The 13,308-nt window shown below is 42.0% G+C and overlaps 1 protein-coding gene across 2 annotated transcripts in view; it reads right to left on the bottom strand.

Annotated features, from left to right (window-relative positions):
- vav3a (vav 3 guanine nucleotide exchange factor a) overlaps positions 1-13,308 on the bottom strand; it is an 88,513-nt gene that overhangs the window by 38,168 nt on the left and 37,037 nt on the right. For both annotated transcript variants that reach the window (XM_026179207.2, XM_026179209.2), the window contains exons 3-10: positions 9,015-9,073; positions 8,784-8,849; positions 6,058-6,166; positions 4,994-5,095; positions 3,773-3,841; positions 2,928-3,031; positions 2,521-2,620; positions 2,154-2,249 (exon numbers count right to left, since the gene is read on the bottom strand). In XM_026179207.2, coding sequence (XP_026034992.2) covers positions 2,154-2,249; positions 2,521-2,620; positions 2,928-3,031; positions 3,773-3,841; positions 4,994-5,095; positions 6,058-6,166; positions 8,784-8,849; positions 9,015-9,073 — 705 coding nt within the window. The remainder of the gene's footprint in view (positions 1-2,153; positions 2,250-2,520; positions 2,621-2,927; positions 3,032-3,772; positions 3,842-4,993; positions 5,096-6,057; positions 6,167-8,783; positions 8,850-9,014; positions 9,074-13,308) is intronic.

Here is a 13,308-nt window from a genome sequence, read left to right as displayed (position 1 = left end):
ATACACATGCCACACGCCACGCGTGGACTGGATGCTTTAGCTTTCCAGATACGACAGGAAAACGGCCGCTGTGGAAGTGAATCAGATACTGCGTATGTGTGCACTCATCTATTGCAGGAGTGTGTGCGCAAGTAAGTATCTGAAATTGCTTGGCGGTGCCTCGCCGCAGCGTAAACAAGACATCTAGACCTCGGCGGCAGAGGATAAGGAAGGATGCCATGCATGTCCTTCACACGGGCGCACACCCACTGTGTCCACACACACTGAGCCGCTAAGGGAGATATATGTGTCCGCTCGGCGCTGCTGAAATCCCCGGTGTCAGTCAAGCTCGACCTGGGCATTATTATCACTAGCAAGACGACAGAGGCCTATTTATCAAGGCTTGCTCCCACCTCCACGCAGCCCCCGAGATACACAGTAAGGGTGTGGTCACACTGATATCGGGGGCCCGTGCACGATGGACTCATTCAGGGAATCGTGTCGCTGCAGGTACAGCGGGAGGGGGCCCGTGATGAGCGGAGGCAGCGAAGATGAAAGAGCAAGAGATTGATGAGAAAAAAAGAGAGAAAGAAACCAGCTAAGAGAGGTACTCGGGGAGCGAGAGGAAGTGACAAGACATTAGTTGTACAGATTCTGGCTGTCACCGTGTGGGAAAGTAACTCAGCGGATGCTTTATTCGCTGCAGCTAGCTATTACCCGGCTGTTCCGAGGGGATCTCAGCCCATGTTGACACAAACAGAATCACTTTGTTCCTACAGATATATATTTTTTATTTTTGGCGCTACTTTCTTGTTGCTTTTTATGGAACCCTGTTGGAATAAGCACATTTCTGCCTGAAAAAAAGGAGTAAATGAGCGCTTCGAAGTGAAAGAAGCAGCGCACGCGTCGACTTTGCTGTCATCCAGCTGCAGACGCACAGATGACTATAATATTAATTGCTTTTCTATATAAACCCTCCTCATAGATTCAACACGTGCACACACACAGCTATCATGAAGAGAGGAGAAAGCATGATGGAGACATTGTTAACTGTCACACATTTATGCATACTCTTCCCTGCAACACAACTGGTTTGTCTCTGGGATTGTGTGAAATGTGTCAAATATGTCCAAATGAAAATAATTGAAAAACTCAACAGGCCATTATATGTGGTCCATTCAAAATGTATTATAAAAGACAAGGATGGCAAGGTTTTGGATGATTAAAAAGGCCCAAATGGGGAATGTTTTCGTTTTCGGTGACACATTAGTAACTTGTCGCTGACTCTGGCCGAGCTTCCAGCGGTTCAAAATAATACTTCCCCTTTCTGTTTGTTCGTCTCGCTGCTTATTTATCTTGTTCTGTCTGCCGCTCTCCCTTTCAGTCCCTACTTCACTTTATCTATTTTCTCTCACCGCCTCCTTGATTGTCTCCATCAGATGACAATTACGTGCGGGTCGTTTGAGACTCGCAGTCATCAAGGAGCTACAGGAGCAGAGAAGAGCCCCGGAGCCTGAGCAGTGAAGGCAAAGAGGAGGGGAGCAAAAGAGAAAATGTGGTCAACACTGCCTCTGGTGGTTGCAAGGAGTAGTGTCAGGGAGTCCACTTGCTTATAAACTGATTTTATAATCGAGAAGGAAACAAACTTCTCTCTCTCTCGGTCACAGGGATGCAGCTGTAAACTCGGTGAGCTCCCTGTCACTTACAAAGACATCCACGAGAACAGTAACTGTGCAGCTGTGAAGCAGGAGCTTAGGTAGAAATAAGAGGACGCTCAATTAGACAATCCGCAATCATTTGTGAGTTATAGCATCTTTTCATGTCTCTTTTATCCCATACATTATACCACAAACTGCATCCTCGCCTTATCATTCTGCCTATTTAACAAAGTGAGTGACACAAAGCAAAGATGACACAGACATAGAAAAGTATCTTAATCTCCAGGGATACACATTTAAAATGTATTTATAGGCCAGTCCAGGTTTAAAAAATATTAACTCTGATGGTCTACAGACAGCAAGATGCTGTGTGAGGGCCTGATGTCATCTACGTGATACAAAAATAAAACATATTTTAAACACTATAAATGTTTACTGCAAAGGGTTCAAAGGTTTGTTCAAGAAAACTTGGGCTGAGATTTACAAGCGAGGATGCACTAGGACGGAGTACAGTACCTGCAGGAGGAGGTGGTACTTCAAGACTCGCTGCATAGGAACCACTAGCAGATCTCTCAGTGTGAACTTGCCATAGTTGGCTCTTTTTGAGCATTCCTGCACAAAGACAAGGATCAATAAAATACTAAATTCACTTTGAAAAAATGGTTTTATTTTACTTTCTAGAAGTAAATGCAAGCAAACTCGAGCATCACAGCTTTTTAGAGTAATTTCTGCTTCCAGCTGCAGTGTCATCACCGGCAATGTCTCAGGTAGACACTTGAGGGCGTAGTCTGACCATCCTGAGAAGCTGTGGAAGCAAACAGCTTCCACTGCAGTGCACAATAACCACTCACTCATCCTTTAAGAAGAGCACAAAACTATTTACCTCTAGCTTCATGCGTACGTCTTCTCTGTTTTTGCTGATGTCATCGAGGGTGGCGATGGCTGTCTCCACATGGCTGCAGTATTTCCCATAGATCAACAACCTGGGGTAGATTTGACAAGTGAAGAAACTACAGCAGGACTGGAAAGAAGTCTAAACACAACATGTAGGACTTTAAATGTTTTCTCAGTCTTCACAGTGATGATCTTAGGTGCGATACATAGGTTCACACCTACACACTGTTTACACAACACACAGAAACCTGTCATAACACAGCATATACATAAAAGTTTGCAGCTTCTTGGATGTACAGAAAGAATTATAAGAGCTTTACAGAACTGTTAAAGGATTACATAAAACACTAAATACAATAAACTACAATGTTTTTAGATAAAGTTCCCCGTGTGCACCTCTCTTTGAAAGTGATGAAGATCTGGTAAAGGTTCTGGGCACTTCTGTGGTGGACTGAATCTTGGATTTCCAGCAGTAAACACTTGTGGACTTTAACCAGGTCCTGAACAACAACAAGAGCAAATCTTCAGTGCTGATCATTAAACTCCTGCATCTAACAATTTCTTTCCCCTAAGCTACAGATCATTCCAAGAACTCCATTAATGATCTATGACTAAGAAAATCATTAGAAATGCTCATCACAGCTCACTAAATGTTGAGGTACCACCCTCAAATATGTCAACACACAATAAGAATCTTTGACCAAAATTCTGACTTTAACTATATTCATTTAATTTTCATGCTTCATGTTTATTGAGGTTAAAAAAAAACCTTTTTTTTTTATTGTATAGGCCTGCAGCAAAACTGATATCATGTTGCCTTTGCAAACCTACCTAAAAACTAAAGACACTGCTATTATCTTGAGGTGTTCTTGCTACTTTCTGGTCACTGTTAGCATTTCACAGTCAAACAGTGAACGTAAATCAATCAGTCAGCATATTTGATGTCAGTATGTTGGCATGTTAGCATGCAACACAAAACAGTGACCTGTTTTTGGACAGTTAAGGCTCTTAAATAGTAGTAGTAGTCTCTTTGTAATGTTAATTTAATGCACATTTAAAAAAGGTTTAAAATCTTTTTTTTATTGAATTTTGCCATGTAGGTGTGAAGCTAAGCCATCATTCCTTTCATTATTTACACTTCTACATTCCTCCTATTGTGACAGTCGGTGGGGGAAAAGACCATTTAAAGGAGAATTTTGCAACCCCCTCAACAATGACCGCTTCCAAAGGCGTTGACTTACCGGAATATTCACAAACACCTTCTCCATCTCAGCTGGGGACAAGAACGTGTTGAGGGGAATCATAAAGTGCTGCAGGAGAGAAACACAGAGAGGGAATGAATGAAGACAAAGAGCCTCGTTCCTCTAGAGTAAGAGTGGGAAAGTCATTTTGCGTGAGACGCTATTATATTATAGGGCTAAGTTGCAAAGAGCTGCAGTCAGCGAAAACAAGCAGGAGCGTCTGGGTCACGACAATAATCTCATTTTCAGAGTTTGCAATTTAATGATTTCCTCTCAGAAAACTCCCACAGTGTAGTCACCTCTACATTTCAAAGGAGCGGGCGAGCACAAACTAAATTCCACCATCCACTTCATATCGAAAGTCATCTACTGAGGCGCTCCTCTGGGAAATCAGGCGAGGTCTTTTAGCAGACGTGAACGTACACAAGAGGTAGAAGACAAGTAGTCCAAGACAGTCCTGTAAAAAGTGCCGGGTAAGGTGGAACACATCCACAGGCGAGCGGCTGCTCTCAGAGCTCTCTGTTAGGGCGTTTGTTGGAAGGAGTGCTGGGATTACATTTTACTCACGGCTAATTTCAAAAATATAAATACATCCTTCACCTCGCTTCTTTCTCATGGTGTGCGGAGTGTTACACCGCTTTTTTTTGTTTCCATTACACCCGAAAAGAGGTCATTACAGTTTCACAGTTTCTCATATTGAAGGTGATAAAGAGGCCAAATTGATTTCCAGTCATCCTTCGTAAAGGGAAACAGAGCGATAATACTTCCACCTAATGAAATAAAGTTAGTTAGACTGACACCAATTTATGAAACAGTGCTGGCAACCTGGATATTAGTGAAAGATGTCCAAAAGCGCTTCATCCTATGTTCTTTCACAACAGCTTTGTGGGTAAGTACTCGTCACTCAAGCTAACTGAGACACACTCGCTCAGCAGGTTTAATAGAGAACTCTGGAGGGCCCGCAGCTTCAAACTAATTCAGTCATGTCACATTAAACCTGTGATCGGGGGCCGCTTTTTTACTTCTGAGATGTAACCAAATCACAATAACTGGCAGTTATAATTCTGATTACTTCAACGAGACGATGTTTCCAAGTATCGCCAGCGTACAAACTCAGCATGGGATGCAGATGAGATTACCTGCTTAAAATTTCAGTCAGCACGTAGCAATGTGAGGAAGCCTGGGCTGCACAATGACAACCACCAGTCAGCCAGTGTGTACCTTCTCTATAGACTCCAGGGTCTCAGTGTATTTCTCCTCTGTCTGCTTGATCTCTGTCAAGCAGCAACTCCTGATGTCAGTCTCTGCTTGCTTCTGGAACGCCTACGCACACACGCACACATTATACACTTGAATAGATACATTGATAAATAATCACTTAAATTTAAAAAATGTATATTTGAAATTTAAACAGCATTTTAAAGGCATTCAGAATCTGCTTTGGCACCAAGGTTCATCTGACTTTCTTTCAGTGCTTTTGTTCAAGTTTGCCAAGTTTCAGAAGAACTCTTTTGAAGGATATTTCAGATGGAAAGATAAAAGAAGGCCAATTTTTATTTTGTAAATTTTCAATTCCAAGTTTCATGGAAACCACAAAGCAATGAAGACCAGCTCCACATAATCAAACGTCCATTCAGAATTCAAAAAAGTTCAATTTCTCAAACTATATTTTCTCAAACAGATACCACATTCTGAGCATTTCATTTTTATTGCAATGACTAATGTTTTAAATGGTTTCCAAACAAGAACCTACAAAAAAATATGCCATCGGTGCAGGATGTGGTGTTATTTTTCCATACTGTCCCCAATGCTTTTACAAACCACACATTGCATTACATTTTGCCTGAAACTGCCCATAAAAGATTTATTGAGCTTAAAATAAGATGTGGTCAGCTGAACACTTGGAGACACAAGTAGGGAAGTGCCATCCATGTCTGATCCCATCACCTAAGACAGGGGTGGGGGAACTCCAGGCCTCAAGGACTGGTCTCCTGCAGGTTTTAGATGAGTCCTTGATCCAACACAGCTGATTTAAATTGCTACACTACGTCCTCAACATGTCTTGAAGTTTTCCAGAGGCCTGGTAATGAACTAGTCATTTGATTAAGGTGTGTTGACCCAGGGTGATATCTAAAACCTGCCCTTGAGCCCTGGAGTTCCTCACCCCTGGCCTAAGACGTCAGATATGATGGTAGCATCACTTCTTTCACCAGTCTTTCTTTGCAGTCTTTGACAACAAGAACAAAAAAACACATTTTCAAGTGAAGTTACAGTGGTGGACAAACCGGAGGAGGGACAGCTTCTGTCTTCATCAGGTCCTCGTAGATCTCGCCGCCTTCTTCGTCATCGTACACACAGTCATAAAGGTCCTCCTCATCCTCCACTCCATTCTCACTGCAGGACAAATGAAAGAATAAGGCAGTGACACTGCATTACATCACGCTGCTGTTTGATCCTGAGTGAGTGGGATGAAATGGTTTTCACTTCTCTTGACAAGCACACACGGTTCTGGTTTTACAGATGTGGATTTTAATACCACACTACAAATCTTGTTAGAAGGGGACAAAACTTAATCCCTTGCTGTGAAAGTGGCTGAGGAACACGCAGACAAGAAAAGACTTTTATGTGTGACGCCACCAGCCTGTTCTGACTGCTCACATCGGAGCCAATTACTGCAGCCTTAGCAGGTGGGCTAACATGATGTGACTCAGTGTTTGTGTGCGTCTTCTTTACTTTTCATACATTTATTTTAGAACCAAATGTTCCCAAGTTCAAAGAAACCTAAGGGGATAATTGGACGTAAACAATTAGCATGTTTTATTAGGGTAAGGAGCAGGAGGTGAGGTCAAGGATAAGAGATCTACAGCATAGGTGGTGGACCATAAAGGAAAAAAAAAATATTTCTCTCTGTGGTTTGCTACTCTGTTTCACCTAATGTATTATTGTCATGTCTAATGTATTATTGTCATGTCTTATAGTAAAGGGCAATAACTCAAACAGAGACGAGACAATGTGTCAAAATTCATTTAGGACTTGAGGGTAAAGTGGGCCTCTGTAAGCTAACAAAGGAGCTACAGAACATAAGGTTACGTTGTAACCTTGTTTCTCTGAGTGAGAGACTATTTCTCAGTCTCAATATGATAGAGAAAGACAGCTTAGCTTGACGTTATCGTAAAAAGAAGATATAGGTAGAAATAATCTAATCTACTTTAATTCATCTTTATCATAAACAAAATATGTAAATGCTAAGCTGCACTTCCTGTTTTATAAGCAGCTTTTGTGTGAGGGATTTTGTTACTTTTGTTAAGAAACAGTAGTAAGTAGTAGTAAAAAAAAACAACTATTTTTTTCATGCTAGGTTTGGTTAATAGTCTAGTACAAAGACTGATAGCTAACAGCCTAGCATAAGGCCTCATAGCTAACAGCCTAGCATAAAGCTTCATAGCTAATAGCCAAGCTAGTCTATTTCAATTTTAGTGTTTTAGTGGGCATTACTAGATATCTAGAATACAGAGAAATAATGCCCTTAACTATTACTTTTAACTTATACTATCTCTTCAAAAATTAGTGCAGTGAATTTAAACACTTTGTTAGCCTTGCACATTAAAACAGATTAGAACAGATGAAATCTCCAGTGATGAGAGAGAAGAATTTGCTCTTAATCCTAAATGCTTTGCACATATAAAGCTTTATTTTGGTTCTAGATGGGCAACAACATTGTATGCTTGGCTAAAAAAACCCAAATGAAATGAAACCTCTTGTTGTGTGGAACGGCGTGCGCGTGTTTCTGTTGTGTCCGTTATATGGCTGCTAAACGCTGAGCAGATGGGAGAATGTGGCTCAGTTCAGTGAGATCCAGGCTGACACATCAAACCTCCCGTGCTGGCTGCTATCAAGCCACTGTTTTGCTGTCACTACTCTTAGTGTGCCGCTTCCTTCTGTAGGAGCTGTCAGCGTTAAACACGGGCCAAACCACTGTGTCACTGTAAAGGTTTCCAACAGCATTTCTGCTGTAGGATTATGGCTCTCTGCTGACTTCAATTACCATGCAAGTGCCAGTATTTCTGATCAGAAACAGACAGGAAACTGCAGTGTTATGAGCTATGAACTGGAAAAACAGAGAAGGGACAAAAAATCTGTCCATGAATTGGCATCTGACGCATTCAGTCTAAACAAAAATGCATTCAAAAATCCATATCAGATAGGCCAGAGTCAATAGTCCTACAGCTGCATTTAGAGGAAGGCCTGTGAATGGGACTGTGCCAGACATTCTGTCTGCAACGGAGGAGGATTATGTCATGTTATTATTTTGTCCCTGCTTTATTTCCAAAGGTGAAAAAAAGGTTGGTTTTAGTTGGTATCGAACACCGACCGACCTACATTGGTTGCACGCAGTATAGCTAACACCCTCTCTATGAACTTTAAAGGGTATTTTTAGACAGAAAAATCTGTCATTTAAATCTGCTAAGCTAACAGGTGTCTGCAGAGCAGGGCTTGAACAACAAATGATTAATTCACAGTCCCACACACCCCACTTGTAGCTAACTAAGGAAAAGAGCGGGGCGAGTTGATGCTGAAAATGGCTGCCTTCCAGACAACACCCAGGGAACAAATGGCAGCTTTATCCTCACAGGCGTGGAGAGTTTTAAGAGGAAGCCGAACACTAAAGTAGAGAGACTGCGGTGCAATGGGATCACAGCGGTGAGCTGTCAGACCCCAGACTGCATCTTGACATGTGAAAGGTTTAATGACTGCATCTTGTGCAGCTATGCTGACAAAAGCTGTCTGCACACATCCGGAAAGACGTGTAAACATCTGCAAAAGAGCTCAGAAACCCCTTTTTGTTGGAGTATGCTCATTTTACATTTACTCAGCGTGCCATAATGACACACACATGTGCACATAAAGACTCACAAGGTTGCTGACTTTTTAAAATGTAACATGTGTATTAGAAATCCATCTTAAAATGTTCTTAAGGATATGGCTGGAAACAAAAGGGTGGAGAGCATACTCTATGAGGTCCTCCAGGTGGTTGTAGATGTCCTCATCTTCAACACTGTCCTCTGTTGGAAAGGGCCTGAGAGGAGAAAGCAGTCCGTGTTTTAGGATTAAAATACCTCACAAGCTTCCAGTGGCAGTATAATGCATCCATTACATTAGATTTTATTGTTCACTACTAAGATCACAAGATGCAATGAAAGAAATGCATTGTTTTGTATTAAAACATTTCACTTCCACATACCTGATTCCAGTCTGTTGTACAATCACAGTGTGGGAGAGTTTAGAAAGTGTGTCCATAACCTGAAACATAAAACACGTTTCAGGACATCACAAAGGTGCATTTCTGATAACAGACACACGAGGGCAGCATTTTCAAACACTTCTGTGTTGCTCAACAAACAAACTGGGGCATATTTTACAGGAACACGTTCATATGCTGTGTTGTTTTCACATCTTCATGTGGAATTATTTTTGTACTGCGTTGCCTCCTAAAATACTCACTTTATATTTAAATCAAATAGAAAAGAAACAAGGAACAGAAAGAGAGAAGAGAAGTGTAATACACACAAAAAAATATTGCTTTGGCTCCCAGTCAACAGCTGCAGCAGTACACCAACAACAAAGCAGTGTCACATGACCTACTGTCAGTAGGTGTGATGTAAACTGTGTGTCAGCTGAGGCTGTTAGTGTGATATGTCATTTAAAGCTGCTTCCAGTGTGTTTAAACATCTCTACCTGTGTGCGTGCGTGTGTGTGTGTGTGTGTGTGTGTGTGTGTGTGTGTGTGTGTGTGTGTGTGTGTGTGTGTGTGTGTGTGTGTGTGAGACCAGACTGACTAATTACCACTGAACTCAGCTGGCTGAATGTAGATATGTTATGTGAGTCAAAACTCAACAGGGGAACTCTGTTTATTCTCCGTTTTTGAAACCTGCCAAACGGCCCACAAACCTCCTTTTTGAGGCCAAGCCTGCACTCACGCTAACACATCACAGATATAATACAGATAAATTTGCCTGGGAGCTTTCTGAGATCAATACTGATCACACGGCTCCCTTCCCCCCTCCTGAAAACAGAGGCACTAGTGCTGCGCGATACTGCAGATTTCGGTATCAGTCCGATACCAAGTAAACATAGGGCCAGTACTGCCGATACAATACCGGTACTTTTACTCTATCAAGGCAGTTCATGTAGGGTAGAGCAGTGTGGTATGACTTATGTGATGAATCATCACTGATTTTCAAAATTTGATCTAATTTTAATGGACACCGAATCACTGTGATTTTTTTTCCACAATTACTTTACACAAAAAAAACACATCTTTCAGCTACATCAGCTTTTCGTGTCTGGGGTTTTGGGGACCTGGAATATAAATGTGGGCGTCTCTACGGCACTTTGGCTCAACTTCTGTTGTTTAAATGTGCTATAGGCTATAAATAAAATAAATGTGACAGTCAACACATTTTTCATAGTGCATGTTTGAGGTATATTTTTTGATTTCCCAAAAATTAGTTTAACATAAATCAGCAGGCTACAGAGTGAACTTGGAGGACAGAAACAATGAATCCATCTCATCACGCTAGTATCGATCTGAGACCGATACCAGCGTCAGTATCAATACTATCGATATCTGGATCGATCGGCCCGCCTCTAAGAGGCACACAGAGAGGACAGACAGAGAGTGTGACATATGTGCAGAACTGTGGGTTGTTTTTAATACCAGTATCAGCTGGAAAGGATGTCTGATAGATGAGTCGTCTGCTGCTTATCATTTTCACGTGATGATGGAAATCTTGTGAAATCCTGATGCGTCACGAGCAGCAACACATTGAGAATGCGCAAAATAAAGAGTGGGAGGATGCAAAGGAGGCATTTCAAATCAAACCAGCAGTACTGAAGTAGCTGCCCAGTGAAGGACTGGGGTCTTTATGTGTGTGTCAGGGGGGATTAAATGGCTTGTTGGGCTACTTGGTGCTTCTAAATCCCTCACACCCTAAACATGCGTGTAGAATGTGCTATTGTTGTTGTTTACAAGTACACCTGAAAGCCACCTCAACCTTCACAAATAAGCTATGACAGCTTGACAGACAAAATCCAGGCAAAACACAAAAAGAAAAAAAGAGTATGTCAAGCACCGCGCAGCTATTTAAGATCACTGCTCTGAGGGCACTGACACATGTTTTTGTCAGACGCTCTTTTATTTGGTTTGGACAGGTAGAACACTAATAAAACTAATTTAGTGGCAAAATCCAAACACACACACACACTGGATGTAGAGTTGTCACACAGAAGACGCAAGTCCTGAAGCAGGTACGTGAAGGTTAGACAATAATTAGCCCTTTATCAAGCAAAGAAGGATGATAATAAGGATTCAGACTTTAGACAGCACTAATGCTTTAATGCAGTCTAGGCAGTGCTCTTGCTTGTTTTATGAATACAGAAATGGGCATGCATGTTGGTATTGCGATCTAAACAGAGCCGCGAATGAGATAATAAAGAGCTGGCGACATGCGTACAGTTATTAGACAAAGCTGATGTAGCGCTCTCTCTTTCTCTCTAATAATGAATGAAGGGCTTGACATCCGGAGAGCGTGTTGGCAGGTACAACATGTTCAAATGCTGCGACTCGGCCGCGAGCTTCTGGAGGCCCTCCAGCTGTAGCTGGCAGGCGATTTTAGGGGACGAGTTCTGCGAAGCGCTGTGCTGTTTTGGCTCCGCTGACTACATGAGTCACACGCAACTAAACTGACCATCTGCACAAGACTTTTGGAAGGCTCGCCAGCATTACATCCATCTGCAGTCGTGCCGCTAATAATAGAAATGTCAGGAAAATGTCCATAAATGAAATGGGACTTTTTACAAGACGGCATGATTTTGGTGCAAAACTTAATTGGTCAGCAAAGTAAAGATGTTATGTAAGACTGTAACACACATCGAAATCCTACGTGAAAGCAGCATCTACTGTAAGAACTCAAAGTTAAAAACACACACACACACAGAAGATCAAGCGTTAGATTTGGTGTCCAGAGGTCACGGGCTCAGCAGCAGACACGTACTGTACTGCAGCAGCAGATGATGAAATGGTAAAATGGTAAATGGCCTGTATTTATATAGCGCTTTACTAGTCCCTAAGGACCCCAAAGCGCTTTACATATCCAGTCATCCACCCATTCACACACACATTCACACACTGGTGATGGCAAGCTACATTGTAGCCACAGCCACCCTGGGGCGCACTGACAGAGGCGAGGCTGCCGGACACTGGCGCCACCGGGCCCTCTGACCACCACCAGTAGGCAACGGGTGAAGTGTCTTGCCCAAGGACACAACGACCGAGACTGTCCAAGCCGGGGCTCGAACCGGCAACCTTCCGATTACAAGGTGAACTCCCAACTCTTGAGCCACGATGAAGGCTCACAGGTCCTTTGATGGAGGCTAATAAGCCTGCCCTGTCTGACTGTGGCTGCACCCCTGGATTAAGTGATTCACATCAGGCCAATTAAAGCAGGATGAAGGATGTGTCTGCCCACAAGAATGGAAGACAAGCACACAGAGCCTGCATGGGTGGGCTGACACAGAAATCACACATGTATGTATGTATGTATGTATGTATGTATGTATGTATGTTAGGGCTGCCACAAACGATTATTTTGATAGTCGACTAGTCACCGATTATTTATGCGATTAGTCGACTAATCAGATCATCATCCACTGGACGTAAAACTACAGCTTATTGCACCAGCAGCATCTGCTCTTATATAACTATCATTAGCTTACAGCTTTAAGCTTTTAAGGTGCTAACTAAAAATAAAGACAAGATGATAGTTTATTCAATTTTAATGAAATTTGCAGATTGTTTCGGTGAAGTTTAATAAACTCCTTGCTATCTAAAATATAACAGGACACCAGAGTATATTCTCCAGCATCTCACACTTCTGATAATCAGCTGTCTGCTTGACGTTTATTCAGCTGTGTAAAAACTATAACTTTAATCTCAGACAAACCGATTTACTCAGGAACAAATAAAATACTAAAAAAAAAAAGCCAAACAACAACATTTTTAATTTATCTAAGTGACTCATATATATTTAACCTGAGTAGCGAAAGACGGCGGTGGGTTTGAAAACAATTTGCCTGGAGTCCGGTGTTCTCACCGTGCTAGTGACCTAGCCCCCGGCTAGCTATCGAGCTAGTGGGTAACAGACGTCTCTGAAAACGTCGGAGTGCTTTTGAAAATATGTGGTGTCCTGATAAACTGAGCCAATATTTGAGGTTTACACAGCTACATTCTCGCCTGAAAATATGTTAAACGTTTATTTTGTGACCCAGAAAGAATAATAAGAGTAATATTAAAACTAACTAGCTGCCGCCATTGTTGGCCGCGCTATGAATTCTGGGACACAGCTGCTTCTTCTTCTTCTTCTTCTTCTTCGGGGTTTAGCTGGCATCCTTGTACATGCAGTGCTGCCATCTTCTGTTTCAGTCCGTTATTACACTCTTAAATCCTGCTACTTATTCCTGCGTCTTTTGGGATCTTAC

The sequence above is a fragment of the Astatotilapia calliptera genome, chromosome 9, assembly GCF_964374335.1.
Source record: "Astatotilapia calliptera chromosome 9, fAstCal68.1, whole genome shotgun sequence".
Taxonomy (NCBI): Eukaryota; Metazoa; Chordata; class Actinopteri; order Cichliformes; family Cichlidae; genus Astatotilapia; species Astatotilapia calliptera.
The sequence above is the reverse complement of the archived record's forward strand: the minus strand, read 5'-3'. Positions and strand labels throughout refer to the sequence as shown.